At 40.1% G+C, this 27,756-nt stretch overlaps 1 protein-coding gene and 1 long non-coding RNA gene across 2 annotated transcripts; one reads left to right on the plus strand and one right to left on the minus strand.

Moving 5' to 3' along the window:
• The first annotated feature begins 55 nt into the window (after positions 1–55).
• On the plus strand, positions 56–23,683 carry POP1 (POP1 homolog, ribonuclease P/MRP subunit). Its single transcript, XM_035319600.1, has 15 exons — positions 56–280; positions 2,260–2,442; positions 3,298–3,473; positions 5,904–6,152; positions 6,702–6,789; positions 7,120–7,295; positions 7,889–8,139; positions 8,265–8,358; positions 9,143–9,254; positions 10,208–10,327; positions 17,146–17,261; positions 18,588–18,779; positions 19,745–19,899; positions 20,747–21,088; positions 21,882–23,683. Exons 1-15 carry the CDS (start codon positions 160–162, stop codon positions 22,570–22,572), a joined length of 3,066 nt encoding a protein of 1,021 aa, XP_035175491.1. The 5' UTR covers positions 56–159; the 3' UTR covers positions 22,573–23,683.
• On the minus strand, positions 10,642–26,052 carry LOC118163129. The gene is made up of 3 exons (XR_004748867.1): positions 25,946–26,052; positions 25,652–25,803; positions 10,642–10,770 (listed from the first exon to the last, which is right to left on the minus strand). It is a non-coding gene; the product is annotated as an uncharacterized LOC118163129 (long non-coding RNA).
• Positions 26,053–27,756: the final 1,704 nt, after the last annotated feature.

Consider the following 27,756-nt stretch of genomic DNA (forward strand, 5'->3'; position numbering starts at 1 on the left):
GTAGTCCGAGGAAGGCGGCTGCGGCGCGGTGCGCATGCGCCCTGTGGTGCTCGGGAGGCGGCGTGTGGTGAGGCGAGGCCGCGGCGTGCACCGGGGCCGGCACCGGCACCGCGTGTCCTCTCCCCCCCCCCCGTGTGTGTTCCCTCACCCCCGGCGGCCATGTCCGGCGCGAGGGAGAAGAAGCGGGCCAAGAAGATGAGGAACCAGCCGGTCAGCGTCACCATGCCCGCCGAGCCGGGATCCGTGCCCGCCGGCGGCCTCAGGCCCTGCCCGCCCCCAGGTACGGCCCCCTCAGGGTCCCCTTAGGGTCCCCTCAGGGTCCCCTCACGGCCCCTCAGGGACGGGTCCCGGCGTTGGGCCTGCCGCTGCCCCTGGTCTGCGTGTGTCACCTCACGCCCTGGACCATACTCCTCAGTCAGGCTTAGATTTCTTTTATTTTAACCTAGATTATTTTGGGGGAAAATACAAAGAGCGCAGCATTCAGAGGTTGGTGCATTGCCTTTCTGTTTTGGGATGAAAAAATGATGTTTAAATGTCCCTGCATGTTGAGGGGATAGTGCTGAGGCAGACAGCATGATGCAGCAAAGTATGGCCACCCCTGGCTGAGGGGTTTGCTGTGTCGTTAAAGCAGTGCTGTCAGATTAAACACTGCTTTCTGCCTTTTTATTTTAGTAAGGAATTCAAAAGGTTACGAGGTTATAATTTTCAGTCCCTGCTGTATATATGTATATATACATATAACATTATTCTGCAGTGTTAGTGAGTATCTTGGTTTTACAGGGCAAGTTCTGTAGAAACAAGGAAAAAAATTACAGAAGAGTTATAAAGCTATGAATCTATGTAATACCTAAAATCATCTGATTTTTCTTTGGGCATTAAATCAGCCACTAGCTTTTGAAACACTCTTCTTCCATCTTATTAAAATATTCAGCTCCTCCATTTTTAGGCTAACTTAACAGCGGAAGGTGTGTTTGTGATATGAGTTAGTTGCCATTCAGGTCTCTTCTCCTGACTCCAGCCTCCATCCCTCCCAGCTACTTCCTCCCCACCCTCACCTCGCTGTCTGGATGGTGCTGCTTCCAGCCACGTGGCAAACTCAGATCAGGGAATTATTCCACATAAGAACTTACTTTTCTTTCTATCCCAAAGTGTATATACATATATATATTTTTTGCTGCACTGCTGCATCATGTGTGGTTGCTTCTGAGCTGGCTACAGGTGCTGGAACAGCGTTGTTGCTGAACGTGAAACTTCAGCTTCACGATTGCTTGAAACAGAAGAGGGAGGTTCCTTGCTGCTCTGAGCTCATTTAAATTGAGGCTACTGGAGGTGTATCTGCTCCTGGCTGTGTGTTCCTCATGCCAGTGGCAGAATTTATGGGACAACGCGTTAAACTTATTTAAGAAGCTCATCAACTTGAAAAGTGATTTTTTTCAATCTCCTGCCCATTCTGTCTGACACACAGGATGATTATCAGTGGAGGGGCTCCCTGCACTGTACGGCTCTGTGTTCCTGCTAGTATTTGACTTGATGCAGTGAGTGGGTTGGAAGAAATGGCAAGATGTAATTGCATAGGTTGAACATAAGCTCATCCTTCACTATGGACTTCAAGGACTTAAACTTCCTTGAAATTCTGTTAAGGTGCTTATGCCTCTTGAAGGGTATTTCTCTACCTTAGGAGTTTACTTTAGATTTTTGTTACTTAATTTTGATGTTGATTTAGATGCCTGTACCAGAAGAGTGTGCACTGTAACTTACTGCGCCAACATAAATGTATCATGCTGAATTTATTTACTGCTGTAACAGAAATACATGCATGAGACCTATTTAAGCTACAAGATACTAGACAAAAGTACCTATGATTATGGGAAAAATATTACCTTTGCTGGTGTCATACTAAAACCCCAGCCAGACAATAAGAATCACCACTGATGGCAGTTGGTATAGGCTGATTTTGATCAGGTCTTTCGTATTGGGCCTGATAGAGCATTGGAGGCAAAGTCTGGATTGGGTACCATTTTCAAAATGTGTAAAAGCTCCTTAATCTGCTGCAGCTTGCTGCTGGGCAGCACTTTTTTTTTTTTTTTCTTCAGATGAAAAATAACTTAATTTTGTTTTTTCATGGCTTTTTCAGGTACATGTTAAATACAGTAGGAGGAATGTGAACTGCAATCTTATTAGAAAGGCTGGTTTAGCATTTATCTGTTGCTCAGATGACTTTGTATTTCTGTTATCTCTATTCATTTCTAAACCCTTCAGGAGATGTTCGTTCCGAGCAGCAGTATCAACAGCAGAAATTTGCGCATCAGTCATCCGGGCCTCCCTACAGGAAAGACCAGTATTTTCCCAGAGAACAAAATAGAGGAGAGAGAGGCAGAGGAAGAGGAGGATGGCAAGGTGGACATCAGAGTGCTTCTGTGGAAATACCTAGATACATAACAGGTTTGTATATACAAAAAAAAAAGGCCACAATTTCCAGGGCAACCTGCTGCTATTTGTGTGCTGTCTGTCGGTGGTATTGTGAAATAGCAAAAATCAGAACTGATGCTGTGTTTGGTGTGTCCATTTGGTCTTTTGTTTTTCCTGATTTTCTCCAAAATACGGATATACTTGTGTACCAGAATGAACGACCAGATGTTGTTCAGTGAGTCCTTTCAGACTTCAGAGTTGAAAAATTGCACTTACTTGTGATGAGGGGTGTGCATTTTGCTTTCTGTTTACCAGTAAAATGAGTACTGACAGTCATCTGTTTTTAATGCAGCCAGTGAAACTGTTTATGCTCATGATGTGAGTTAAAGACAGCTTTTCTTCTAACAGAATATTTGTTTAGGAGAACAAAGAGACAAATTAGTTTTTCAAAATGTGGCAGTGCTATGATAATGAATACACTTCCTTAAGTATAAAACAAAATCAACCTCTGGCTCTTTATTTGATCGTTTTAAAACAGTATGTAATACGATTACTGCTTCCTGTTTTTACTTCTCTCTGAGTACCGTCTGAAAACATTGCTACTCTAGTCTAGTAAAGAAGTGCTTGATGCAAATAGAACTTGTTGGTTACACCACAGCTTTTTAGATTCATTCATGTCCAAGTATGTGCTTAAATATATAAGCTTCAGAATATCTAACGAATAGTTATTACTTCAGTAATAGACAGTACATGGTATTTTCTTTTACCTCAAGAAGTCATCAGATGAATGTAGCAGAAATACTCTGCTGAAGTTCAGGAATTTGTGTAGCATCCCCTTCTTTGATTTTTGCCATTTGTCGCGCTCTGATATGGTTCTTTTTGTTGCAGTGTCTACCTTTGCTCAAGCCCGTGCTGCTGAGATGAAAGCCATGTTGAAAGCCGTTACGCAGAAGTCCTCAAACTCTCTAGTTTTCCAGACGCTACCTAGGCACATGCGAAGGCGAGCTATGAGTCACAACATTAAACGCCTACCCAGGAGGCTGCAAGAGATTGCCAGAAAAGAGGTATAAGTGCATTTTCATAGTATTTGATAAACTGTATCGTGTGCATAGCTGATGTATGGTGTTCAGCTGTACGTTTATTAATGTTTAGACCTGAGCTGGTCTGCAAAACTTCTGTAGGTACACAAACTTTGGCTGATAATTGGATCCAAAATGCAGAAACATCTCAGTTTTAGATGGTAGCTCAAGTAGATCTCACTAACAAGTTGGCTTTGTGATTATTGGACAACTTGAAAAGTTACTATAGTAGTGATAGAACCCCTACTGCAGGAGGGTTTGTTTGGGCAGTGAATCTGGGCCCCAGGAGTCCTGAGTAACGCCTCTCTAGCTTGCACCCCACCGCTGCTTTGAGGTGTGACCCTGCTGGACTCAAACCAGCAAAGCTCATTCCTTCAGTTGTTCATATGTTACAGCTCAGACATACGCTGGAGTAGTTGGCAGCTGCATGCAGCTTCAGACCTGCTAATGAGTATTTCTGGTTGCTCATGAAACTCATTTTGGAGCAGTACCTCAGCATTTAGTCAGAATGCTCCCGTGTAGCTACTTGCTCCTAATCCACTGTGGCATTCATGTGTATTTTAAAAGTATCTGTCTGATGTTTGTCACTAATCACTATACTTTCTGTGGACACTTCTTAAAATGATGAGTTTGCTTGATAAATTTTCTGTGCATTAAGGTTGAGACCTTACCCCTTCTTCTTGAGTTCCTGAAGATTCATGATTCAGAAATTGCTTCAAGTACTTCTGCTCGTGTTCCTTAGGGTGTGTGGTTTATTCGATCTTCATAACCTGCATCTCTTTTTTTCTAATTGCTCTGGTTGGCATTCTTTTTGCTTTGTTAGTCATGATGAGATTTTATGCAGTTTGACATAAACAGCATGGGCTGTTTTGCATGGTTACACTCTCTGTCCTTGTTAATCTAGATTTATTTCTTTTTTATATTTGGTTCTTTCATGTCCTACTTTATTAGCTCATTTCACATGAAAGCATTTCTAACTTCTCTGTATATACTTGATCTTATCCATCATTTTCACTCCTTGTGTGATTCTGGGATTTTTGAGGTCATGCAGCTTTATTTCTTCTGCTCTGTTCTCTCTCTTCAGGTCTTTTGGCATAGTTTAGGTGCTTAAATGGGTTTTTTATTTCATGATTTCTTGGAGCTTTTGTGTCTTCTGAGCCATTTCCCTTTCTAAATGTTCTGCCTATTAGTTTTCGGTGTTTGAAGTCTGCTTCTTCAAAGTTACTGTTCTGCAGCACTTTCTTTATTTTCGTAGCTCCTTTAACGTGACCACTTCCATGTAAAAACTTACCTAGACTATCTCTTATCTCTTCACAACTGTGAAGACAAATGCATTTTTTGTCTACAGTACCACATCACTTCTTTCTCTAGTTGTCGTTCGTAATAAATCAATAATGTACTATTGGCCCAGTGGCTTATATTGCCTTTTTTTTCAGGCAATCAGATGAGTCTAATCGTGACCTGGAACTTGTTTTATTCTTCTGTACCTGTGTGTCTTGACATCGTGGGTCATTTCAGTGTTTCCTCTGCTCAGGGCAGTTTCCTCTGCTCAGGGCAGACCTGCTCAGGTCTGCATCAGTCATTTCTTGGTGAGCCCACAATGGACACCCTAAGAAGTATTTATTTATTTCTGTCCTATAGTCCCTGTTTCTTTCTGCCACTTCTCTTGACAGAAAGACAAAAGCCTGAGAGGCAAGCCTTCCTCTTCAGCCATGCATTCACTCTTAGTGATTCTATTCTTGACTGGGTTGTTATCAGCAGTTTGGTTTGGCATCACCAAAATGTCCCTTTCTTGTTTGTTTCTACACATAGTAGATACTCTAAGTATCCTTAGGTCCTACTTGCCAGTCCTAGAGTCCATACTGCTTCTGTACAAGCTCAGGTCTCAAGGTTTTCCAAGTGTCATGTTCATTTGTTCATGTGGTTATGCTGATGTTGGGCAAAAACTTCACACAGGAAGTAGCAGAATCATAGAATGGTTTAGGTTGGAAGGGATCTTAAGGATCATTTAATTCCAACCCCCTGCCATGGGCAGGGACACCTCCCACCAGACCAGGTTGACCAAAGCCCCATCCAGCCTGGCCTTGAGCACCTCCAGGGACGGGGCACCCACAGCTTCTCTGGGCAGCCTGTGCCACTGCCTCACCACCCAACAGTTTCTGAATGTCTGGGGATTTTGGTTTAACTGTGGGTTCAAGTCAAACTTTGCACTCATGTTGGTGGGGGTTGCATATAAAATTTCCATCTGTTAGTTATCCTCAAATGAAGTGGTAGAATGATGGAGAAATAACATCAGGATGAAGTGTAGCTTAGATTATGCTAATGCTTCCTTTATCCTTGTATATGTTAACCTTTTTCTTCAACACAAGTTTGTCTTTTTGAGATTTACTTCGATGTCGTCTCTTTTAAAAACAGGCAGAGAAGGCTGTGCATCAGAAAAAAGAACAGTCGAAGACTAAATGTCGCAAAGCTAGAAGGCGCCATGTGAATTTGGTAGCAGAGTTTAATCGCAGGCAAAGAAAGAATATTTGGCTGGAAACGCATATTTGGCATGCAAAGAGATTTCATATGGTAAAAAAGTGGGGATACTGCTTAGGAAACAGCCCTACAGAGAAGTGCTACAGGGCTTGCTACCGAGCCATGACAAATCACTGCCTTCTTCAGGTACCACGTGTGCATCTGTTCTCTTTGTTATTTTGCCAAGTTGAAGTAATCTACTGTTCAGTTATGGGTGTTTCTGTCTCTTTGAAGTAATGTTGTGTCAGCTGTTAACTGCTAGCTATGAACCGAATAATTTCATAACTGCAATGAAAGGTGGAGAGCATCAAAGAGAAGGTGAGCCTATAAAGGAGCCTTATGTATTAAAAAGGTAACTATGACTGAAATACTCAATTTTCAACCATAATTGCTTAGAAATTAAGTGAATCCCTGTACATCCTTCCTGAGCAGGGTGCTGTTGAAGACAGGTGCTTTATTGTGTGACCTTTCTGGCCTGTTGGTTCAAGGGGAAGGTTGGTCCTTGAGTAAGAAATGCCTGACAGCTGCTCTGTAACTAGCAATGTTAAGTTAGAAAGGAAAATGTTTTCTCTTTGACTCAAATTTTAGTGAATGAAAAAATACTACTACAGTGTAAGTCATGGAGCTCCATCTGATTTTTCCTTGCCAGAGTTATTCAAGAGTTATTCTCACTTTACCACTATCCTGTTGTTTCAGGATTTATCATATTACTGTTGCCTGGAGTTGACTGGTAAAGAGAATGAGCTTCTGAAGCAACTTGCTCGAATATGTAGTGTTGACACAGGTAAAAGTTAACTACTTCGAAATAAAGTTAAGATTCTGAACAGACCAAAGGTTGACTCATCCTTTTCCCTTCTTAATATACTAGCAATCTGAGAAGTAATAACAGAGTTGATACCTAGTTACGATTTTGGTTGGAAAGCATGATTAAAATGTCCTATACTAGGACTGCGATTTCTTATTTTCATTTGTCTTTTAACAAATTCATTATTGTCTTCTTTATTTGGTACTGTCCTAACAGCCAGACTGAACTTCCTTTTTTTTTTTTTTTTTTTTTTTTTTGTTTCTTAAACAAGAGATTGCTTTGTTTTTCAATAAGTATCTTCTTCCTCAGGATTAACATTTGGAGTGGCACATTGTCTGTCTGGAAGATTCCAGGGTTCCCTGAATCTTTACCGAGCAGATCGCTATCCTGAGGATACGCTTGGTCCCGTTACGTTTATTTGGAAACCCAGGGATGGGTCTGAAAACAGACAGTTATGGATCTGGATGCATCCAGCTCTCAAACAGGTATTTTGTTTTTCATAGTTGAACTCCAATTTGTTCATGCATTGTCTATTCTTTATGTTGGAGATACTTTCTGAAAGGTGTAGAAGAGAGAGATGGAATTAAAAATTACAGCACTCTTTCCACTCTGACTACATTTGTGTTCTGCAACTTGTTCTTAAAAAGATTGTACAGAAGGTGCATGCCTCTGAGTTTTTTTTTGTTGTGATCTTGTTCAAGGTTTTCTAGTGACACTTTCCTTGGGGTACATTCACAATGTGCTGTTGCTTGATTTGCTTCCTCCCCACTGCCACCCATGACAGGCTGGTTGCAGTCATCACAGATAATCATAATCTGCTTTTTAGCTATGAACTTAAGTAAATAAAATAAACCATGCACTTGTCAGTCAAATTAATGGAAAAAAAAAACACAATAATTTCCTAGCAACAGTATTACATTCAGCACTTGATAGGAAGGCATGGATTTAAGGGAATGATCTTCATTCTGCTTAAATCCTTATAAGAAAATAAAATGCTAGAGTGTAATTCTTAAAATTGTACTTAAGCTTTGTAATGCACCGCTCATCCACCTAATCCAAACTTTTGACTTTTCTTTAGGACATACTGAACGAGTTAAAAGAAATTTTTCAGTGTTCAGAGCCTGAAAAAGTCTGCGTTCCTGAGCCAGTTACAACATCAGTTCAAGAGGAAGAACAAATGGATGTCGTTCTGAGCCTTGGCAAAAAAAGAAAGAAAGAGGATAAAGAAGGAGAAAAAGCTGTGCCAGTGAAAAAAATAATTGGTGATGGCACTAGAGATCCATTGCAGTCCTACTTATGGATCTCACAAACAACTGGTGTTGTGATCAGGTTTGTTCACAGAAACTGTGACCCATAACCAGTTAATAATAGATGGATTATAGCTTAACGGAGTACTGGGGAAAAAATGTGTGCTGTACGAGTGTACATTTAGGTGAAACTTCCCTCTGTTTCAGTGATCGAACTATGGAGATTCTCAGATACCGACTGATCGGCCCGTTATCACACTGTGTCCTTACAGAGACCCTGAAAGCTGCTTCGCTCCAAACAGTAAGGAAAATAGCAAGTTGGATACCACTGTAGCTTTCATAAGGTTTCTAGGGTGTGCAAACTTCTTTTTGCTGGCAAGAATCATAAACTGTCTAGAGTTAGTTATTTTAAAGGCTAACCAGTGTATTTTTATTCTGTTAGCTTCTCTATATTGAGTCCCTTGACTGATGCTGATCTCAGGAGGAACTCTTTATGGACTTCAGGTGTGGGTAGGAAGAACATAGAAGCTATGACACTATTGAGTGGGCCCTGAAAGTTTGGTAGTGACATGTTGTGTTGAGAGGTCTGGAATAATTCATGCTCTCTTTGGCAATCTATAGATCATGTTCCTCAAGCAACAAGCTAGAGCACTGTAGGGCAAGACACACAAAGTATAGAAGACTTGTATTTTAAATCAAATACATAATTTCTACAGGATTTAGTATTTTGTCCACCTCTTGGCGCGTAGCATCACTGTGGTTTCAGTGTGGGATTTTTTGTGTCTCTTGCAGCAAATGTGAGGAGGCCATGAAATCTCTGGCTTTCCACAAGAAATTACTGACTACAGAGTTAGGAAGGATTGTGGATTGCTTTGTTTACTTTTGGAACACAGGTTAAATTGAACGTGCTTATTGGAGGGTATTATAAAGTGGAATATAGGAATAAGCTGCATCAGGAAAAAATGATTTGGGTTTGAAACTCAGAAGAAAGTAATCATAGTGATTAAGGCAAACTGAGGTTGAATTCATACTGATAGAAAACACGAAATTACTACTTGATTTAATTAGATGGTGTTGTTTTCCAGGAGATGGCAGATTCAGAATCGGAACTGAATAACTGGTGGTTAGAAAACTGCAAGGACTCTGAAAAAGTATCTCTTCATCAACGTCAAACTGCTATCTTTGAGCTATTAGAAGGTATTTGGGCATGGGTGATAGGGGAGGAAGGGAAAACGTTTAGGTTCTAGTGGTCAAAACTGGCATGCAAACAAGTTGGCTTTGACTTGGAAAGGCTTTTTTTTTGCTTCATCAAGATGGTGATGCCGGTGAGCATGTATTTAGGTAATTACTGTGACATTGCAAAGGTTTGAGGATGGCTACGCTGATGTTTTTTTTTGAGGGAACATTAAGTCCTCTGTGTAGTCCAAACTCTTAAACAGGTAAGTCTTGTTTCTTGTCTTTGTGAACTTAGATTTGAAATTGTTGATGGGATATAGTTTATGTTGGACTACATCACTCACACACACACACACACACACACTTAAGACAGTAAGTTGTAAACTGCCTCCTCACATAATGTGGTGGACTCCTGCTCAAAGTGAAAGCATTTTGTCTTGCTTTGCATGTTCTTGTTCCTAATGAACATGTACTTGGCTGAGATGTAAAATACGAAGTAAACAACATCTTAGTTTCTAGCTCTGAGAACAGATAAAGAGCTGGTGGTGTTAGATCTCAAATTATACTCAAGCTCTCCAGTCTGAAGCAGTTAGGCCTCAGATTGGACAAGATGAGGTAAAACTTAATTACGTTTTTTTCTTTAACAGGAAGAAAAGTAGAAAAAGGTTTGTTACTTAAGAGTTGTGCCAAATGTAAAGGATGACTTTGAGTCTGTAAGTTGAGCGAGTGACCTCATTTCTATGCTAAGCATAATTGCAGACTTGAGTGTTATGCTGCTATTGTTGTCTTTTGTTATTGGACATTTAACAAGCATTGGTGAGTTTTCAAAACATGCTAAATAGAGTACTCTGGCTTGCATCTCTGGCTTCTAGTGGTGTCACATCCCTGCAGGCAAAAATGCACAAAATAACAGTGCAGAAGATTGCAAATTTATTTGTGGTTTCATGGCAATGTTCATCTGTGTATTTTTAAAGGGATAAGTTCACCATCACAAATGCCACCAGGTACAATACTGGGCCTCACTGTTGGAGATCCTCGAGTAAATCTGCCAAAAAAGAAGAGAAAAGCGATGCCAGACCCTGAAAAGTACCAAGGTAAAATGCCTTGCTTATATTGTGTGTAAAACTGCCAAAGGCAAGAGATTGTTTCTTTCTACACTTCTGTTTTCATTTACTGTCATATTCTACTGATTATTTTTTTCTTGCTGTTTTCCTCTAGCATTAGCTTTCAGAATGTTTCCTTCCTCTTTCTACGTGCCTTGTCAGAACAGAAACAGCCTGAAAATTGCATAGGTTGCATAGGTTTTAGAACAGCAATTGTGAGGGAGGGATCTGCACCAAAGCTGGTCTTGTGCTCAGTGGAAGCCTCTGTCTGACCATACAGATGATCCAGGTTCGAATCCTGGCAAGGCCAACCAGGTGCTAAAGGATACTCAGTTTCTGTTCAGTATTTAGTCTTCCAGGTGCTGTGTCTCACTCCAAGAAGATACCTGCTGTTTCTGGTTTATAGTCTTTGAATGGTGAAATTTGCAAATTCACTAGGGAGAAAAAAAAAATAAAATGCAAGGTTAGTATTTCAAACGGCCAAGATGGTAGTCTTCCGTGAAAACAAAAGATGCATAGGTGACTATGTAGACTTTCATTTCAGTGCTGACTTGCACAACATTTCAGTGCAAAATACAAAATCAGTTGGATTTGAATGTCCTTGAAAAATGTGCAAGAACATACACAATGGGATTTGTGTACAGTGCTGTGTAGGCATTTACAATTAGGTTGATTGGACACAGGCTGCCTAACTTAGTAGGAGAAACAGAATAGTCAGCTAGCAAACAAGACAATGAAGTTTCCAGAGACTTCAAAATACTTTGTTTCCTTGGTGGTGTGTTTACTAGAATAATCTAGCCTTAGCTTTCACTGAAAACCAGGTTGAATGCTGATTTCAGTTACCATCTTTTAGCTCTCTTTTAGGACAACACTTCCTATTCAGATTTCCTTATATCCTCCTATTTTAACCTCTGTATATAGAACAGCCTTTCTCCTGTTTATTAGTTCTGCTTAGCTACATTCTCATCATTAATGTTCATGTTGGAAATGTTGCTGCATCTGTGACCTCTACTTTGGTTCCTTCGTCCTGAGGAGTAAGGTGAGCTATACACCACTTATTTACAGAGAATTGTTTGAGCTGGTAAAGGAATTAGCGACTACAAGAAGTAGTCTGTTCCCCTTCATTCTGCTTGTCATGTCTGTGAAGATGTGTTCAAGAAGGCGAGTTCAGTGGAAGGCTTCCAAGGATTGGAAAAGACACATAGTAGTCTGTGTCCCACTACCAGAGATGGTTGTTACTCAGAAAGGAGGGACATGTTAAACAGGTAATGATGTAAAGCAGGGAGACAAGAGGAAGTAGGTACCTATGCCTGTCTTCTTTGGCTGGCTAGAAATGGCCATCTTCGAGGTCTTTCTACTTATCCTTCAACTTCCAAAAAAATCTTCTAAACCACAAACATTCGGAAAATCTGGTGTCACTTTCTGGTTCCTTTTTGAGTGTTTTTTAATTTCATGATAAGCGTAAAATGTTATCTCCCCTCTCTGATTTTTATTCAGGTGAGGGAGAAAGCCCTTTATCAGCCAGCAAGCAAAAGTAAACTGTGTGTGATACCGTTTAATTTAGGTCCTGCTAAAGGACTTGATGTTGCACAAACACATCACTAACTAGATAAGGTAAAAGTAAGCAGAAGAATGAAAGAAGATAGATAACACAGCTGTCTGCTAACAGAAAATTAAAAAGACATCATGGTAAGGGAGCAGAAAAGGAGAGAACAGCCCTGCTATAAGAAGCAGTAGGGAGAGAACAGGAATGACAGCTGTTCTCCATGTTTCCCACCTGAATGACTTCCTAATGTTGAGGGCGATTAAATTTAGAGGATTATTCACAATCTGCTGCATACCCATTACATGTGCAGTGGCTAAATCATACGGTTTGGTAGTTCATCTCTCCTACCTAGGAACCTCAAGACTGAGGTATAACTGCCACTCTCCTCTCAGCCTGGTGGGATATTCCTAAATGTTAGTTGAAAAGAGAGGCTACTGTTACTCTCCAAAGTCTGTTGTTCCCATCCTGACTTAGTAGTTGACTGTGTGACAGCTACCAGTGCTATATCTCTGCCTTAATGGGCTTACTTGTTCAAGTAGCTAAGAGAAATTACATTTTTGAAAAACTTCTAGAAAACCTATTCATGTTAGTTTATTAAACTCAGACACTTTTACAATTTTTTGGTCAGGGGAAAGCTTTCACATGCTTTTGATTCTTGGTGTTTTTGAAGAAAAAATAAAATTGCATCTGCACTAATAAAAGGAAGCCTAGGCATAATCAGTTACTGTGTAAAATGTTTTGTATCTATTCTCTCTCTACCAGCATTATGGACTCTTCACACTGTTTACTGTTTCAGGACATGGAACTGTGTGCAGCTTAGTTTGTGATCTTGCTGGAGCATGTGGTCTTGTTGCATGTTTCGTTGCCTCTATCTATCGACTATATTTGTTCTTTGTTCCTCTCAACCTCCTTGATTGCCTGGTGGAGTTGCAGTTTAAAAATCCATTAAATAAATGGAGGAGAAACTATTAAAGGCCATTCGATGGAGAAAGATCGCCTCTAACTTGAAGTTTGTAAGCCATAAATGTCTAGAATGACATCACTGCATACTGATCTTAGTGTTGCACTCTTCCCCAGAATCTTGTTGTCCACGCTTGGAGTCAGATTACTGAAATATCCAGCAAGAATGTCATCAAAAGAAACGTTCCCAGGGGTTATTTGAGTTTGATTTACCAGTTTTACCAGCATTTTTTCCAAACGGTTCTGTCCTGCTTATACTGGTTCTTTTGTGAGGAGTGATCCAGGAAGGGATTCTATCCTCCTCTTCAAATTTATAAGGGGCAATTTGTTTAAACAAAAATAATGAGGGAATTTAATCTTGGCACATAGTATATATGTTACTACAGCAATGATATTACCAATGTTTCCACAGTAACACCCACAAAAAAAAGTTAGGCTTTTCTTCTAGATAGTTGATCCACTGATGGAAGATGAGGTCTGTAATTCCATTGAAATGGTTTTAATTTGCTCCTTCTGTAAGAGGAAATCTTTTTTATGAGCCTTAGAACTACATAAACCTTCTGAGACTTGGTTTTGATATAACCTTACTCAGATGTGGTAATGTGGTAAGATGACCTTTATGTAAGAAATGGTACTAGCCATTCGTCTTAATGACATGTCACGTTGACTGAGCAATAAGAAGGAACCCTTGCTCTATTCCACACTTTTTTCCCCCTTTTGCGTCCTGGACATTGAAATGCTATTGGGAATAATATTAGTAAGATAGAAATGACACTGCTTGTGGTAGCAGATTATATATTTGCTTTACTCTCTTGTTCTTTAATGGATAAAAACCATTTTTCTTAGCAAATGCTTACTAATTTAAAGATGCATCATTTGTCAGATGTGCAAGTAGTTTAGGTAAGTTACAATCATCATGTCTGTCTGTGGATTGTCAAACGTGAAATGTGTGAAATGCCTTGCTTTTATGGGTATCCCCTTTATTTTTTTATTTTGTTTTCAAAATGCTGTTCTGAGATAATGCCTGTGTAGTTTTTCCCCTGTGGGTGACGTGTTCACCAAAGGTAACTTCAGTCTTTCCCAGTTACTCACGCTCCTGAAAGCATTTGCATGGGTTCAGGCTTTGTGTTTATACACGGAACTGACCTCATTTCTTTAGGCTGTGGGATAGAGTTTGTGAATAAATCACTTTTCACTGCCTTCTCAGCAGGTTTATGCCTTCTGGAAGTCGAGCCTCCCAGCAAGCGGTCAGTACTTACATGACCGCAAATTAGCGTTAGTCTTCTCTCTGTGTTAAAGTACTCTTCTGACATTTTGATACACTGCTGCTGTCCTGTCATGGGAGAATACAAATTCTGCTGCTCAACCTGGGGTATGGTGGAGCCTCTAAACAGTCCGTGAATGAGATGCATATAAGGAGAATGCATCATGAAAGATAAGTGAGCTAAAGTTACTTCCGCAAACACAGAACCTGATTCTTTGCCAATGAACACATTCGTGCAGTGGTTTGTATCCAGCCCTTTCATTGGTACCTCCTGGTACCCCCTGCATACACGCTGTGAAACCTTTCCCTAATAGTACTTATTTTGCTTCTGCTTCTGCTTCTCACAGACGGAAGGAAAATTTTCAAATAAAAGCACTCTTAACCTTCTGTCTTCTAAGACAGAAGGTTAAGAGTGCTTGTCTTCTAAGATTGCCTGTCTTCTAAGGCCTGTCTTCTAAGATTGCTAAGGTAATCAGCTACACATGTCAGAACAACAATTTGAAATGAAACAAAACCTTCCTTTCTCTGCCAATATTGTCTGAGCACCAACCATTGACATCAGCAGAAGCAGGTAACATGCTGATTGTCACTGAGCTTTCTGTGCTTAGTAATGCAGCTCCCTCACGTCCTGTACTAGCTGCAACATCTCACTTCCAGTATCATTAGCAACTTATTCATCAGTAGGGTTATTTCTCCAGAAATCTCACATTGTGGACTGAATAAAACAGGAAAAGGCTACAGTTTGAATTACAGTATGCTTTGCAGAGAGATGGGATTACCCAGGTTGAATGGGGATCAAGGTAAAAGGATGTATGAAGTTAAAGATATTAGGGTAGTGAGGAAAATATTGGGTGGAATGTAGGGATGGAAAGAGACAGGCATTAAATTAATGGCTTTTTAAGGGCTTTTTAATGAAAAAAAAAAAGAAAAGCCATGTCCTATAATACACAAATCCCAAAGAACTCAAAGAATATGACAGGGATAGCATTATCTCAGCTGTGGTAATAGAGAGAAGAGGTAAAATAATAATTCAGAGAAAATTACAGTGAAAAATTTACTGTTAAGGAACTAGAACGTTTAAGTAATGTAACCTAAAGAGATTCTAATGTTCACAAATACTTTCTGTACAGAAGATGGAAAAGGCCCTTTCCATACCCTCCATTTGCTTGTAATTATGTGCCTTCACTTTGGTTATCTCTAAGAGTCAGGAAGGAATTCCATACCACAACTACTCACGTTTTTGCTGTCTTTTTCTCCTTCCTTCAGTTCATTGATATTTGCTGTATCTCCAAACAGAACGTGCTTTGCCTCTGGGAACGTAGAACCTTTTCAGGTTCTTCCTCAGGTTATTGATTCAATTTTGGATCACAGAAGGAATTTTTGTGGCTTAATTGGCAAGGACTAAAGACTTTCATTTTAGTTGTCATCTATAGCGTGGCTCTTTCTGTGTTTGGTTTGCTTGTTTTAATAAACTGGAAACCTTACAAAATAAAATAACTCTGTTTCCACGAGATCTTGCTGTGCTGTACGTTGCAGTTGTAGTCTTTCCACATTCTGTGCTGTATAGGGGAGAGGTCTGTGCCCAGTGAGTAGAGAATATGATCTGTTGGCCATTCTAAATGAAACAACTCTTAGGCAATTGCCTGCTAGTGCAGGCACCTGGACTGGATGCATCAAATGACATTTATATTTTGGATTTTTATTTTAAATTAAGAACTGTAGTAATTTATTTGGAGTCTTTACATTAATGTCGTGAAGATGTCCACAGTAAAATGCAGAGTCCTTAATTTGAAGGAATGCCACCCTAATCTGATCATAGTTTTAGTATTTCTTTCTCCTCATTGTATGTAAATGTTACTCATCAGCAAGAATGCTTAGCAAGTATCAGGTTAATAGTACCATCAAGCTATCAAGAGTGTTGCCATATTAAATGTTTCCTTTGATTTTTGCAACTGTTATTACTATGGACCCTTTATGTTTTTTTTTTTTTTTTTTTTTTTTTTTTAACAATTATTGCAAATATGTTTGGTAGTACGTATTGTATAGTTAGGACTACTGAACAGTCCCTGTCTTCTGTGCACAAAGTCTTTGTCCACATGAACTGGAAAAATTACCAGAATTTTGTCCTTCAAAAGGCTAGGTTATTTAAAAACAAACAAAAAAATGGGTTTAATATGTAAGACTGTAGATTGCAATGTGAGCAGCAGTGAGTTTTAATCACGTAACTATTAATGGTTTCGTTGTATCATTTGTTGGTAAGTATTATTTTACTCAGAATATGGATTGGCATGCATTGCATACCACATATGGAATGCCGAATGCTTTTAACCTGTAGTTTTTTAACCCATAGTTTTTCTCTATTTTGCTTGGACTGGGGTGTTGAAGCACAGATAGGTTTAATACCCTCAATGATGAACTGTTATCATCTTCAGTAGTACACACAACTGTGGGACTGTGCAGACATACTCAAAGCAGACATACTCACGCCCTTCCTTGAAGTGCAGAGCCTGAAAAGATCCAGGGAGTGGAAAGGTAGTGCTAAATAAGTACAGCATTCTAGTTATATCCATAAAAATATTAGCTGTATGCATACTTTTTAAGGTCAGCTTCACTTACCAATAAGTTTGCTTAGGACTTATTTCAGGCTTTGTAACATTTTTTTTTTTTATTTTTTTTTTACCAAACCTGGGTGAACTTCATACTTTCCCTGAAACGCCAAATTCCAGAATATTAAAAGTTGCTTCCGAAGTATGTAACCAACATTGCCAAACGTGGTGTCACTTTTACTAAGAAATGTCTGTCTGTAAGAAAATGCCAGGCTAATTCTTCTAAGACTAACGGTTAGTTTATTTCATGTTCTGGATTTGGAAAAATGTATGTTAAGATATTTTCCAGCCACTCTGATGATTGTTAACCTTTCAGTTGTGTTTTTTTTTTTCCAGTTTGCTCATTGTACTCACGATACTGGAATGGTTTCGATAATTTGAAATGTAAACCACAAAAATGTGAATTTTGGTTGAAGGTTCTCTTCTTTTGTAGATAATGATAAAGTTAGGCAGCTGTACCTGGAGGGTGTACCCGTTGAGTGTGCTCACAGCTTTATCTGGGACCAGGACATCTGTAAGAACGTCACTGAAAATAAAATTTCAGAGCAGGTAACTAACAAGGTGGATTGCCATGGAGAAAATGGCTAACGGTCCACATACGAGACTCCTGAAACTTGTTTAACTCCAAAAGCAGTAGTTTACTAATGTAGTAGTATCCAACTGCTGAGTTGAAGTGTCTATTCTGTAGCATTGATGTAATGTTCTTGTATAACCAGTGTTTGTGATTCACTTAAAAGAAAGCTTTACGGGAATGTCCACAGGACTAAATCATTGTAGGTTTATTTAGCTGAAGGATTTGGAATTGGATTTTCCTACATCACCTTAACTCGTGTAGAGCAGATAAAAGAGATGAAGTGGCACAGAGAGGCTCTGACCTTTTACTCCTCTGTCAAAACTAGGTGGATTCTCCTGACAAAAGAAAGGAAAACATAAATCCTTATGGTCTCGAACAGCAACACGCTGTGTTGTGTCATTCTGGGTAATACCTGTGATTTCTAGACAGCTTTAAATGTGCTTTTACGGGTTTGAAACCTTGTATCTTGACATTTCCATTGGCAACGGAGGAGCAACCCACAACAGAATGGGTGGAAAGGTGATCTAGTCACAAGAGGTGATAAACTTTTGGCACCATTGTAACCAAAAAGAGAAAATCTTCATATGGTGGAAACATCTCTCCAAATATTCTTGTGATGCAAATTAGTTTTGTGTTCTTTCAAATTGACCACCACAGTGTAAAAAAGCAAAATGTTTCCAGAATGTTACATTAGCACATAACAGGATCAGCACAGTCTTTGTGTTCTTCCTGCTGTTGTGAAATGTAATGTTTACCTTACAAAAACAGCTGATGCAGAAGGGATGTGTAAAGTTGCAGTCTGGTGTTCTTCTTTTCTTCGTAAATGTATTCATGTACAACGACATACAGCAACCAGTGATTGACAAAGCCTTGGTGCCAGCATGCTTCATGCAAAACTGATTCATGACTAAATACTCTTTCCATCTCCCCTGGTTATAGTTCAGATTTTATCTATGTATTGACAACTTTTTCTGAAAGCACCAGCTCAGTCTAGTCTTGTGCACAAATCTATAAATATCAAGTTGGACTACTTTTCCTCCAAATTTTTGCTGTACATTTTTGCTCTTGAGTTTCAATACCTGCCATCCATCAAGGAATATGGAAGTTACAAGAGAGGGAAAAAAGGTTACTTTTTTTTTCTAAAAGTATATTTTATGCCTCAATGACGGTCAGTTCAAATGTGTAGCATGCTTCTAATTTATTTTTCCTTGTCATAAGTTATCTCATGTCTGTGTCTTGGAATGTTATCTGGAAGAGGGAAAAAGGTTACTAACTTATGGGAAATTTCTCCTCCTCTTCAGGATTTAAACCAAATGAGAGCCCAGTTATTGGTACCTGGATCACAGCTCGATTTGGGTCCTTGTGAGTCTAAGATTCCCATACTGTTGGTGCAACAGCCAGGAAAAATGGCTGGAGAAGATCGACCAGGATGGGGGAGTGGCTGGGATATCTATCTCCCAAAGGGCTGGGGCATGGCTTTCTGGATTCCTTTTGTAAGTGAATTTCTTTGGAAATGGCAAGTAAATACAACAAATGATGTCGTTTGGTTTGAAATACCAATTTGAGCATACTTCACATTGTGTAATCAGTTCACCATCAGAGGATCAAAATCCCCAATAGCTCTCCGTATCTTCTGTTGGGTATAACTGCCCACGTGGCAGGTTGAAGCTTGAAGCGTGGGGAGTATGGCAAGAAAGCTAATGCTATAGCTCTTGGGTTTTGTGTTTCCAAGAGCATATGTCTCTAAAGATAAATCATTTGATGCCAGCTACTAATCCACTTCCAGCTTGGCTATCCAAACTGTTCTGACAACATTCTGTTGCCTCTGATTTGAGGGGAGCTTGAAACACAAAGTTTAAGTTAGGCTGAATATTTTTCTGATGCTGTTAAGAGTATCCTACTTTGAATGTTTAGATGGTTTTTATAGTGCCTTTCTACAGTTAACTGGGCAACATGTTTGAGTGCCTCACTCCACCCACAGAGTAAAGAATTTCTTCCTGACATCTAAGCTAAACCTCCCCTCTTTTAGTTTAGAGCCATTCCCCCTTGTCTTATCACCGTCTTTCTGTGTAAAAAATCACTCTCCATCTCTTTTATAAGCCTCCTTTAAGTACTGGAAGGCTGCAGTGAGATCTCCATGGAGCCTTTTCTTGTTCAGGCTGAACATCTCCAGCTCTGTCAACATTCCTGGCAGGATATAAGATCAGAACCTGTGAAATTCTATTTATTTTTGTTGATTATTTTTCAAAATAATCATAAAGAGCATGACTAATATTTATGTTGAAGTCATTGTTGAGAACTGTGGATACCATACTTAAGCTGATTTTTTTTGAAAGCTGAAGCAATGCTTTCATTTTTTTTTAAGGCAATATCTTCAGGAGTATTAATGTGTTGTTTCAGTTAGTAACCAGGAATCAATACAAACATGGCTTTTTGGGGGTTTTGGTTTTTATAACAGATATATCGAGGTGTACGAGTTGGTGGCTTGCAAGAGGCTGCAAAGCATTCTGAATATCAAAGAACACCTCACACTCCAAATGATTTCCCAGATTGCCCAGCAGGAGTGCAGTTTGCCAAAGAACTGGAAGCCACCCTTCTTGAAAAATTCAAACGGTAATACTAACTTCAGGATTGATCATAAGAATGGGAAAAGACGTAATGCTGCTTATAGTAGTCCCTTAATTATCTGTTGTTGTGTTCATTTAGACTTGGACTTTATGAAGATCCTTTACTAGAGTCTTAAATTCCAGTATTATTTAAAAAGGAAAAAAATCCAAGCTGTACATAACAGAAAAGCTCTGCTATGCAGGCCATATAAATGAACTAAAACCTTCTATTTCCAGAGATACGCTCAGTTACAAAGCTGTAATAAGGCTGCGTAACAACTGATTCCAAGCAAGCTTAGCAGCAAGCGAGAGGAGGGAGGAGAAAGCAAAGGCAGAACATTAGAATATTCTGTGGTAAAGGATAAAGTGAACAAAGGGTTGCACTTCAGTATCAACTTTTTAAATACTATTTTTAATACTAAATATTCTGCAGTTTGCCTGTCTGTTCATTACAATAAACACAGAACTCTTAACCATACTTATGGGTCAGCTAGAAGCGTCTTCTGGACAAACTGGTGTCAGTTCCCTTTGGACTAGGAAGGAGAAGTAGGAGAAATTCAGAGGTAGGAGAAAATCAGAGGAAATGGTGGTGGTGTCAGTCCTAGTAAGTAGAATTACCCAGAATGGCTGAAAGGATGTAGAGGGCAGAAATACAACAGTGTCTGGAAGTGTAACTTCAGAGTTATTGGTCAATCAGATTACCAAGTGAATGCACAGGTAGCTTTCTGTTCTAAATACTTGTTTTCAAAGCACTGTAGATCAGTACAGCAAAGTAGGCAATTAGCCTTTTGATGCCCTACTTTGAAATAAGGGCCTAAGAAACAAATATTGTTATCTACTTGATTTGTCATTAGGCGTCCACCTGCAAAAAGGGCAAATTACATCAAGCTGGGCACTCTGTCCCCTTTCATCTGTCCTTGGGGGCAGCTGACGAAGAACTGGGAAAGAAGAATGAATGCTTCGGAAGAATTTCTCTGTCCTTCTTCCCCCAGTGCTGAGCACTGTGCGACTGAAGGGAATGGCATTTGTGACCCTGAACCAGAAGTGGTCAAAGAAGCTTCCCCTGAGACTGGTGAGGTAGAGGAGACCATGGACATAACAAGCTCTGAAGGTGCCGTAAAGAGGGAGGATGATCCAGGCATCCAAAACTTTGGTGAGAGAGATGAAGCTATGACAAGAGACTTCGTTGTTCTCAGGTATGTCAAAATGATACAGCCATGTGAGGTGTCATTTTTTTATTAGTAATAATTGAATGGGGGAAAGGAACAGCTCAGCTTTGATTATTTAGTTGAGAGAATGAATTGATCTAAATATAGTGAGAAGGAGATGAAGTAGTTTTGTTGAGGACCAGAATTCTGCCGTTAAGTGGAGGTCCTTCAGCTTTTCTCCAGCAAACACCATGACTAGATGAAGTAAGGAATTATCTTAAATATAACAGTCTTGAATTTAGCATTCTGGAGTTGACATGCAATGCCTGCTTCTAGGCAGGCAGAGCTTTGAGGCCTATATTTGTGACTGAAAAATTGCTGTGTATATAAAGTTGTATACTCTTCTAGTGTGCATCATCTCATGTGGTTCTTGCACTAAAAATATCTGCAAAGAAAATAGAATCTCCTGCATTTCAATGCAACACATGAGGGCAGCAACAGTGTTTGGAAAGTGTCTGAATGCAGGTCTTCTGTTTTTTGTACTACTAGAGGAAGAAAATACTGGCGGTTCAGGACTGAATGAGGGTCACTGAAGGTTTTAAAGTATTTGCGATTAAAGCAGGTTTTAACAAGGAATGTCTCCTGAAGAAGTACCCTAACACATGAATTCCACTCGCCCCTGTTCTTTTTGTACCAAGTGGTACAAACATCAGCTCAGAAGGTTACAGAAAGCCCCAGGGCTTCTTTAATCATGGTCTTGCAAATAAGTGAGTTTCTGGATTTCTGTTGTACTACTTGTTAATAACTATCTTTGATGTTTATTTTTAAAACTTTTTAATAGGAGCAAGAAATTGCTAATGCAGGTAGCAGCCTGGTGCTATCCCACTTCTGGAAAAGATCGTCGAATCCGCCTTATTTCCCGACTTGGACAAAAGGAAATGACTGAAGATGTCTTTTTGCCAATCTTGATGCACTATCCCAGGGCTCTCGTATGGGTCAACTTGTCTCTCTTGAGAAAGGGAAACCCTGAATTACATGCCATGATTTGCATCCCAACAGAAGATGACTTGCTGCATTTAAGCAAAGACAAACTCTTCTGCGGTCCTCAAGAACCTAAGCATTGTGACACATTCAAGCACAAGGTACAGAAGCTAAAAGAGGAGAAAAAGAAGAAGAAGAAGAAGACAAAGGAGGAGGAGGAAGAGGAGAAAGATAACGTGGAGGCTCTAGAAGGTGACCCTCCCAGCATTCTAGATAAAGAAACAGCCGAGGAACATGAAGACCTCATACTTGGTCTTTGGCCAGACACTCTCCCAGATGTTACTTCACACTGCTCCAGAACTCTCCTGGGATATGTCACTCGAGGGGATTTTTCATTGGCTGCAGGCTGTGGAGAAGCACTGGGTTTTGTTAGCTTGACAGGTTTGCTTTGTATGTTACACAGCCAGCCAGCAGATAAAAAAGGGCTTGTTTTGTTAAGAACTCCAGCATCTTTACAGTACAGATTTGCCAGACTTAGTATTGAGGTTTAAGTATCATTACAATGCAGCAGAATGCCAAAAATACCAAAGAATGTGTGTTATGTCTTCTGTGGCCTTTCTGAGATGCCTCAAATTTGAGGGGGTGTTTCTGAGTCCCAGAGTCCCGAGGAGTATGAAACAATTGAAAAGCTTTGTAACTTTATCATGAGAATAACTGATGCATAAACAGACCAAGTATTACTTCTGATGTCTGCGCTGCTAAGGATTTATAACAGTAACTTATCAATTGTGATCTTCTTTATCTCTAAGAAGCACATAGTTCATTTTTCACCTCAGAGCAGTGGCTGTTATAACAGTCCTTACATAGAAAATCACAAACTTTTCCTTTTTGAAATCTTGTGGTCAGATGGCTGATGTGTTGTAACTTGCCAGTTCACTGTTCACATACAAGCACGTGCCATCTGGGCCTGTGTGTATAGCGAGGGGCTTTTACCAGTTCCTTGGGTCTGTGGCTACAATGGAATTGAGCTAAGTAACAAATCTCGCACAGAAAGCAGGTGAGGTATTTGGAAAAGCTCTGGGCTGAAATGAAATGCAAATAAAAGGTTGTCTGTTTGTATAATCTTAAATCATAGAAACTGAATCTCTTAAATTGGAAAGCATATCAATTTCTCTCTCAGTTTTGAGAGAGAGAACTCTTCAAAAGATAGTATAAGCCTTTCAGATGTATACAGCTCATGGTGGGTCAGTGTACATTTTCTGTTAATAAGTAGGGATATTTTGGTTCCTTAAAACACGAATTTATTTTTGTATGGAAAGTGCTGGGACTGAGGTTTTCCTCAATTTACAATACGGTTTATGAATGTTGGTCAAAGTCATTAAACCTGTAAAGTGTGCAGGGGGCAGGTAAAGGGCAGAAGGTATTTTGTCTGGGGAAAGGGGGCTAGTTAGTTGGTTTTGTTGTTGGTTGGACTTTCCTATTTTTATTTCTTAAATGATAGCCTTAAACTTCCAGCCATTCTTGAGTTAAGCAGCTTAATAAGGAGTGTATAGTAATACATTGTAGTTTAGTAGGAGCATGATACAAATATAAACCAGTTGGTAACATTTACCCTGAAATGATCATGACAAATAAAAATGTAATCTATTCTTGATTCAGGAATCTACTGTTCAGCTTGGTTCTTTAAAAAACTAAATATGGAGCAGTTAATGGTTTTGTCTTTCTAAGTATCAGCCTGTAAGTTAATTCCTACACTCACAGCTTTGTTTGAAAAAGTCTGAGGTGAACACATTAATCTTGGGTGGAGTGTTTTGTTGGAGGAAGGATTTAGAGTACCTTAACTCTATGATTATTAAAATTTAAGGCTGTAGTTGGACTAAATAGGACACTCTTGGGGAACATCTGTGATCGCAAGTGAGGTATGGGAAGATTTAAGGATCGATCCAATTAATTTAGGCCTGAATTCATTTGTTGAGGATTTTCCTGTTAATTCTTCCCGGACAAGAACGATAAATCCACTTCTCAAGTTTGCAAGTGCAGCTGGATGGACTTTGAGCACTTTCCTAGCCGCTGCGACCACGCACCAGTTTGAGTCAGGGCATCGTGCGGGACACACCGGCTTGCAGTAAGACCACGGCTTCCAACGCAACTTGGAGTACAGCTCCATGAGAAATTATGCATGAGCATTCTCCCTCAGTGCACCTGATGAAGTGACCATGGCAGAAACACACCGAGATGCTGGTCCAGCAGCGTTCTGCTTTGCTTTGCCGGTAGATGGCCCCAGAGGAAAAGGCTTGGTGCTGCGCGGGTCCGGGCTTCACATGCTCGCCATGTGACTCGGAGCTCTGCAGCACGTAGGTATGTGGAAATAAAGAACCCCTTAAACATTACGGTCTGGCTGCTCTGATCAAGTTCTCTCATGGTAATAATCCTGGATTTAATGAACCTTTTGAATTGTGAGCTCAATTGAAATATTTCTAGGATCAGAGTTTCCAGAGCTGTGCTTCATGGGAAGAAAGGAGGGGAGGTGATGTTTATATGGCTATTTCCCCCCTTGCCTCCCCCATCTTCTCAGATACATATTTTCTTGCCTCCCTAGACCTTGCTTGTATGTGAGAAAGAATGAGGAGAAGCCCCCCACCCAAGCTATCATCATTTTTGTTTCTTTTCTGCTTGTAGATCTTTTGTTCACCAAATCTTTCCTTTTTTTTTTTTTTTTTTTTTTTTTTTTTAACATCTGGAGTCTTTTTTCTTTTCCTCCTATTGGTAATTTCTGCCAGGTTTTCATTTTGACACTTCCTGTTACTTTTCTTTGATTTCCATTCTCTATTTCTGATTTATGATCCTCCTCTCTGGTGAGCCAATGAACAGAAACTGGAATCCAAGTGCATCCTGTTCTGTGTATCTTGTAATATTGTTACACAGTTGTTTTCCTTTAAGTCAATGATTTATGCCTTAAGACTTCACTCTCCTTGTAAAATGCTCTGCAAGCCCGATAAGTTAAAAATGCTCAAAACTCGCAGCCAAAGTTTGTCAGAAAAACACTGTGACTTTATGTAGTTGCAAGGAAATTTTTATCTGTGGTTGGGATTTCCAGATTCTGTATGTCTCAAGGGTGACTTAGTCATAAAAACCGTGTCAACACTGGATAATCAAACTGTGGATAATTAAGCCTGTGTTATCTCTTTGTCAGCTGGACAGTACGTCTGTGTTCATCATGTTGAATCAGGTGTAGTTTGTGGCACACATCTGTTCTTAGGCTGTATCTCGTTGCAGTTACTACCCTTTGGTTAATTGCCCCAGAGCATCTGGATCAGCTCGCATGAGCTCTGATACACAGGCATTTTCGGGAACCCAGGAAACTCAAACCCAGTGGGAAAAAAAAAAAAAAAAAATCATAAACTGTCCGGCTCCCATGCTGTTCTCCAGATAACTCTCAAAATGGATGCCAGCACAAGCCCTTAGCTCTCATTCCTGGCTTCCAAGAGACTTTGGAAGCTGATGGGAAGCACAGAAGGCAATTCTGGCGTTATCTGTAGCACTGAAGAGCTTGACTGCTACTGCCTGGTTGTGTAGCTTTACACAGCGCTCCCCCAGCGCATCTGAACAAACACTGTACTTGAGACTCACCTGGCAAAGGGTTTTCTCCCAGCCTGGACCATGCCTTGCAAGGTAGTTGCCTGGTACACGAAGAGAGCCTGCAGGGACTAATGGACCCACCGAGTCGAGTGCCCTGTGACTCAGATGCGCATACCTCACCATTGCAGATCCAGAAAATGAGGCTGCAGAAGAGAGCGGTGATTACTGAGGGGAATGAGGTGCTGTGGGACCGCTGCCAGACCGTTGTGTGTTTGTTAAGGAAGTTCAGAGCAGGTCCAGGGCAATTGGTTTGTTTAGCAGCATGTAAGGAATGGAAGAAGTTACCTGGCAGAAAGGCAGCTGGGGTTGCTGAAACAAATCTGGGAAAATAATTGGCAGGGTGACAGACCGCCTGATGGAGGTGTAAGCCCTGGGGGCTCATGGCACACACATGCACAGAGGGTAGTCAAATGCAGCGTGACAGTTTGCTTTCAGTGCTCGAGGTCTGGAAGAGCCAGACATGTCAAACGTGATCCGTTCACGTGTTTCTGTGAGGCAGGTAGTCGGAACAGAGCTGGGGGGGAATAAACTACCAAAGGCACATTGCTGAAGTGCTAAGACTGAGAAAAGCAGAGAAGCAATAGCTTTATTTCCCCAAAATAAAACTTAAAAAATTAAAAAAAAAAAAAAAAAGGCAAACTCCCACAGTCCCCTGCTTCCAAATGCTCTTTCCAGAGGTCAACAATCTGAACAGTACCTACAGTTTACCTTGTGCAAATTCAGCTCAGCTGTACTAGAACTCTTCCTTGTGAATGTGGGTCTCGTCAAATCCCTGCCTGAGCAAGTAAACTTGTACTGGATAATGAAAACTGAGAAAGAACAGATGAGACGTGCTGAAACCATTTTGTGGCAGCTTTGACAGTCAGAGCCTACTTGTCCCTGGACAAAGTAAGATTAATGAGTTCAAGGTAGTTTGTAAAGAAGGCAGGGTGACAAACAGGACAGACAAAACACAGCTTTCATTTATTGCATCGGGCCTTGTCTTGGAAGAAAGACAGTACATTTTGTAGAATGAAGAATGCCTATACAAAACGATGTTTTAAAAAATTTAGGATACTCTTAAGACATGCAAAGCTTGTACTATCAGCAGCTCGCCTAACCCATTCTAGCTGTCTTCTAGTCATGGGCTCACTGCAACGCTGCTAACGTGGCAGCCTTGCATGGCTAAGCCAGATTCTCAACAAACAGAAATCAAAAGATGTCCAGGACAGAGCAAGAATAAAGCAGAGAATGAAAGAACACTCTGAATGAAATTTCATGATCCAAATATGTGAGGATTTGCTGTGATTTCTAGAGAGGATGGTGTAATTCATTTTTTATTTGATGCCAAGAAGCTCAAATAATAGGCGTGATGAGAAAGGCCATTTCTTTCAGCTCAGTCGTTTTTTTCAGCATCCTATTTTTTACCCCACAAACTGTTTTATTTTAAAAACAATGCAACAGTTGTGATGGGTCGGAGGGCTCATGCATCCGTAAGCCACTGTGCCCGTTGGGACTCTTTCACACATCACTTCTGTTAATTTCTAGTTTTGTTCTTCTGTCACACTGGGTAATACCAGAAATGCCCTTCCTTCTCTCTTTCCTTTTTTCCCTTTTTCCTTCCTCTTCCCCCCTCTTTTCCCCTCTTCTGTCTTTTATCAAAAGCATGAAGCGAAAGCAATTCTGGCAGGCACAACCTGTTATATAGAACTTTATTATTCAAAAGATAAAATTAAAGGAGAAGGTTATCTCAGACATAACCTTCTCCTCGCCCCACTTGAGACACATCCCAGTTGTTGTAGCTGTGCCTGTAGAGATGCATCCTATTTGTCTACTGTTGTGACCAATGGTAAAAACATATCAGAGAAAGAGATTATTGCATCTCATATATACGTCCCCAAAAATCTTATTTGAGTTGTAACAGGTGTCATCCAAGGTGGTTTCACTCCTGCTAAATGTGCTCAAAGGCTTTGAATGAGTTGGGTGAGAAAGACAGACCACACACACATCAGTCTGTTGCTCTTCTTTGGTGCTCAAAAAATCCAGAATACATGCACAGAGGAGAAAATTGTAAATATTCAATTAAAAATACACTTTCCAAGCTAATATTTAGCACT

The sequence above is a fragment of the Oxyura jamaicensis genome, chromosome 2 (genome assembly GCF_011077185.1).
Source record: "Oxyura jamaicensis isolate SHBP4307 breed ruddy duck chromosome 2, BPBGC_Ojam_1.0, whole genome shotgun sequence".
In the NCBI taxonomy this organism is placed as follows: Eukaryota; Metazoa; Chordata; class Aves; order Anseriformes; family Anatidae; genus Oxyura; species Oxyura jamaicensis.

Excerpts from the sequence above, each read along its gene's own strand:
- POP1 (XM_035319600.1), top strand. The coding sequence starts at position 160 with ATGTCCGGCGCGAGGGAGAAGAAGCGGGCCAAGAAGATGAGGAACCAG. Across the intron at positions 9,255-10,207 it reads TATCTTTGAGCTATTAGAAG|GGATAAGTTCACCATCACAA; the intron begins GTATTTGGGCAT and ends GTATTTTTAAAG. Across the intron at positions 19,900-20,746 it reads CTTCTTGAAAAATTCAAACG|GCGTCCACCTGCAAAAAGGG; the intron begins GTAATACTAACT and ends ATTTGTCATTAG.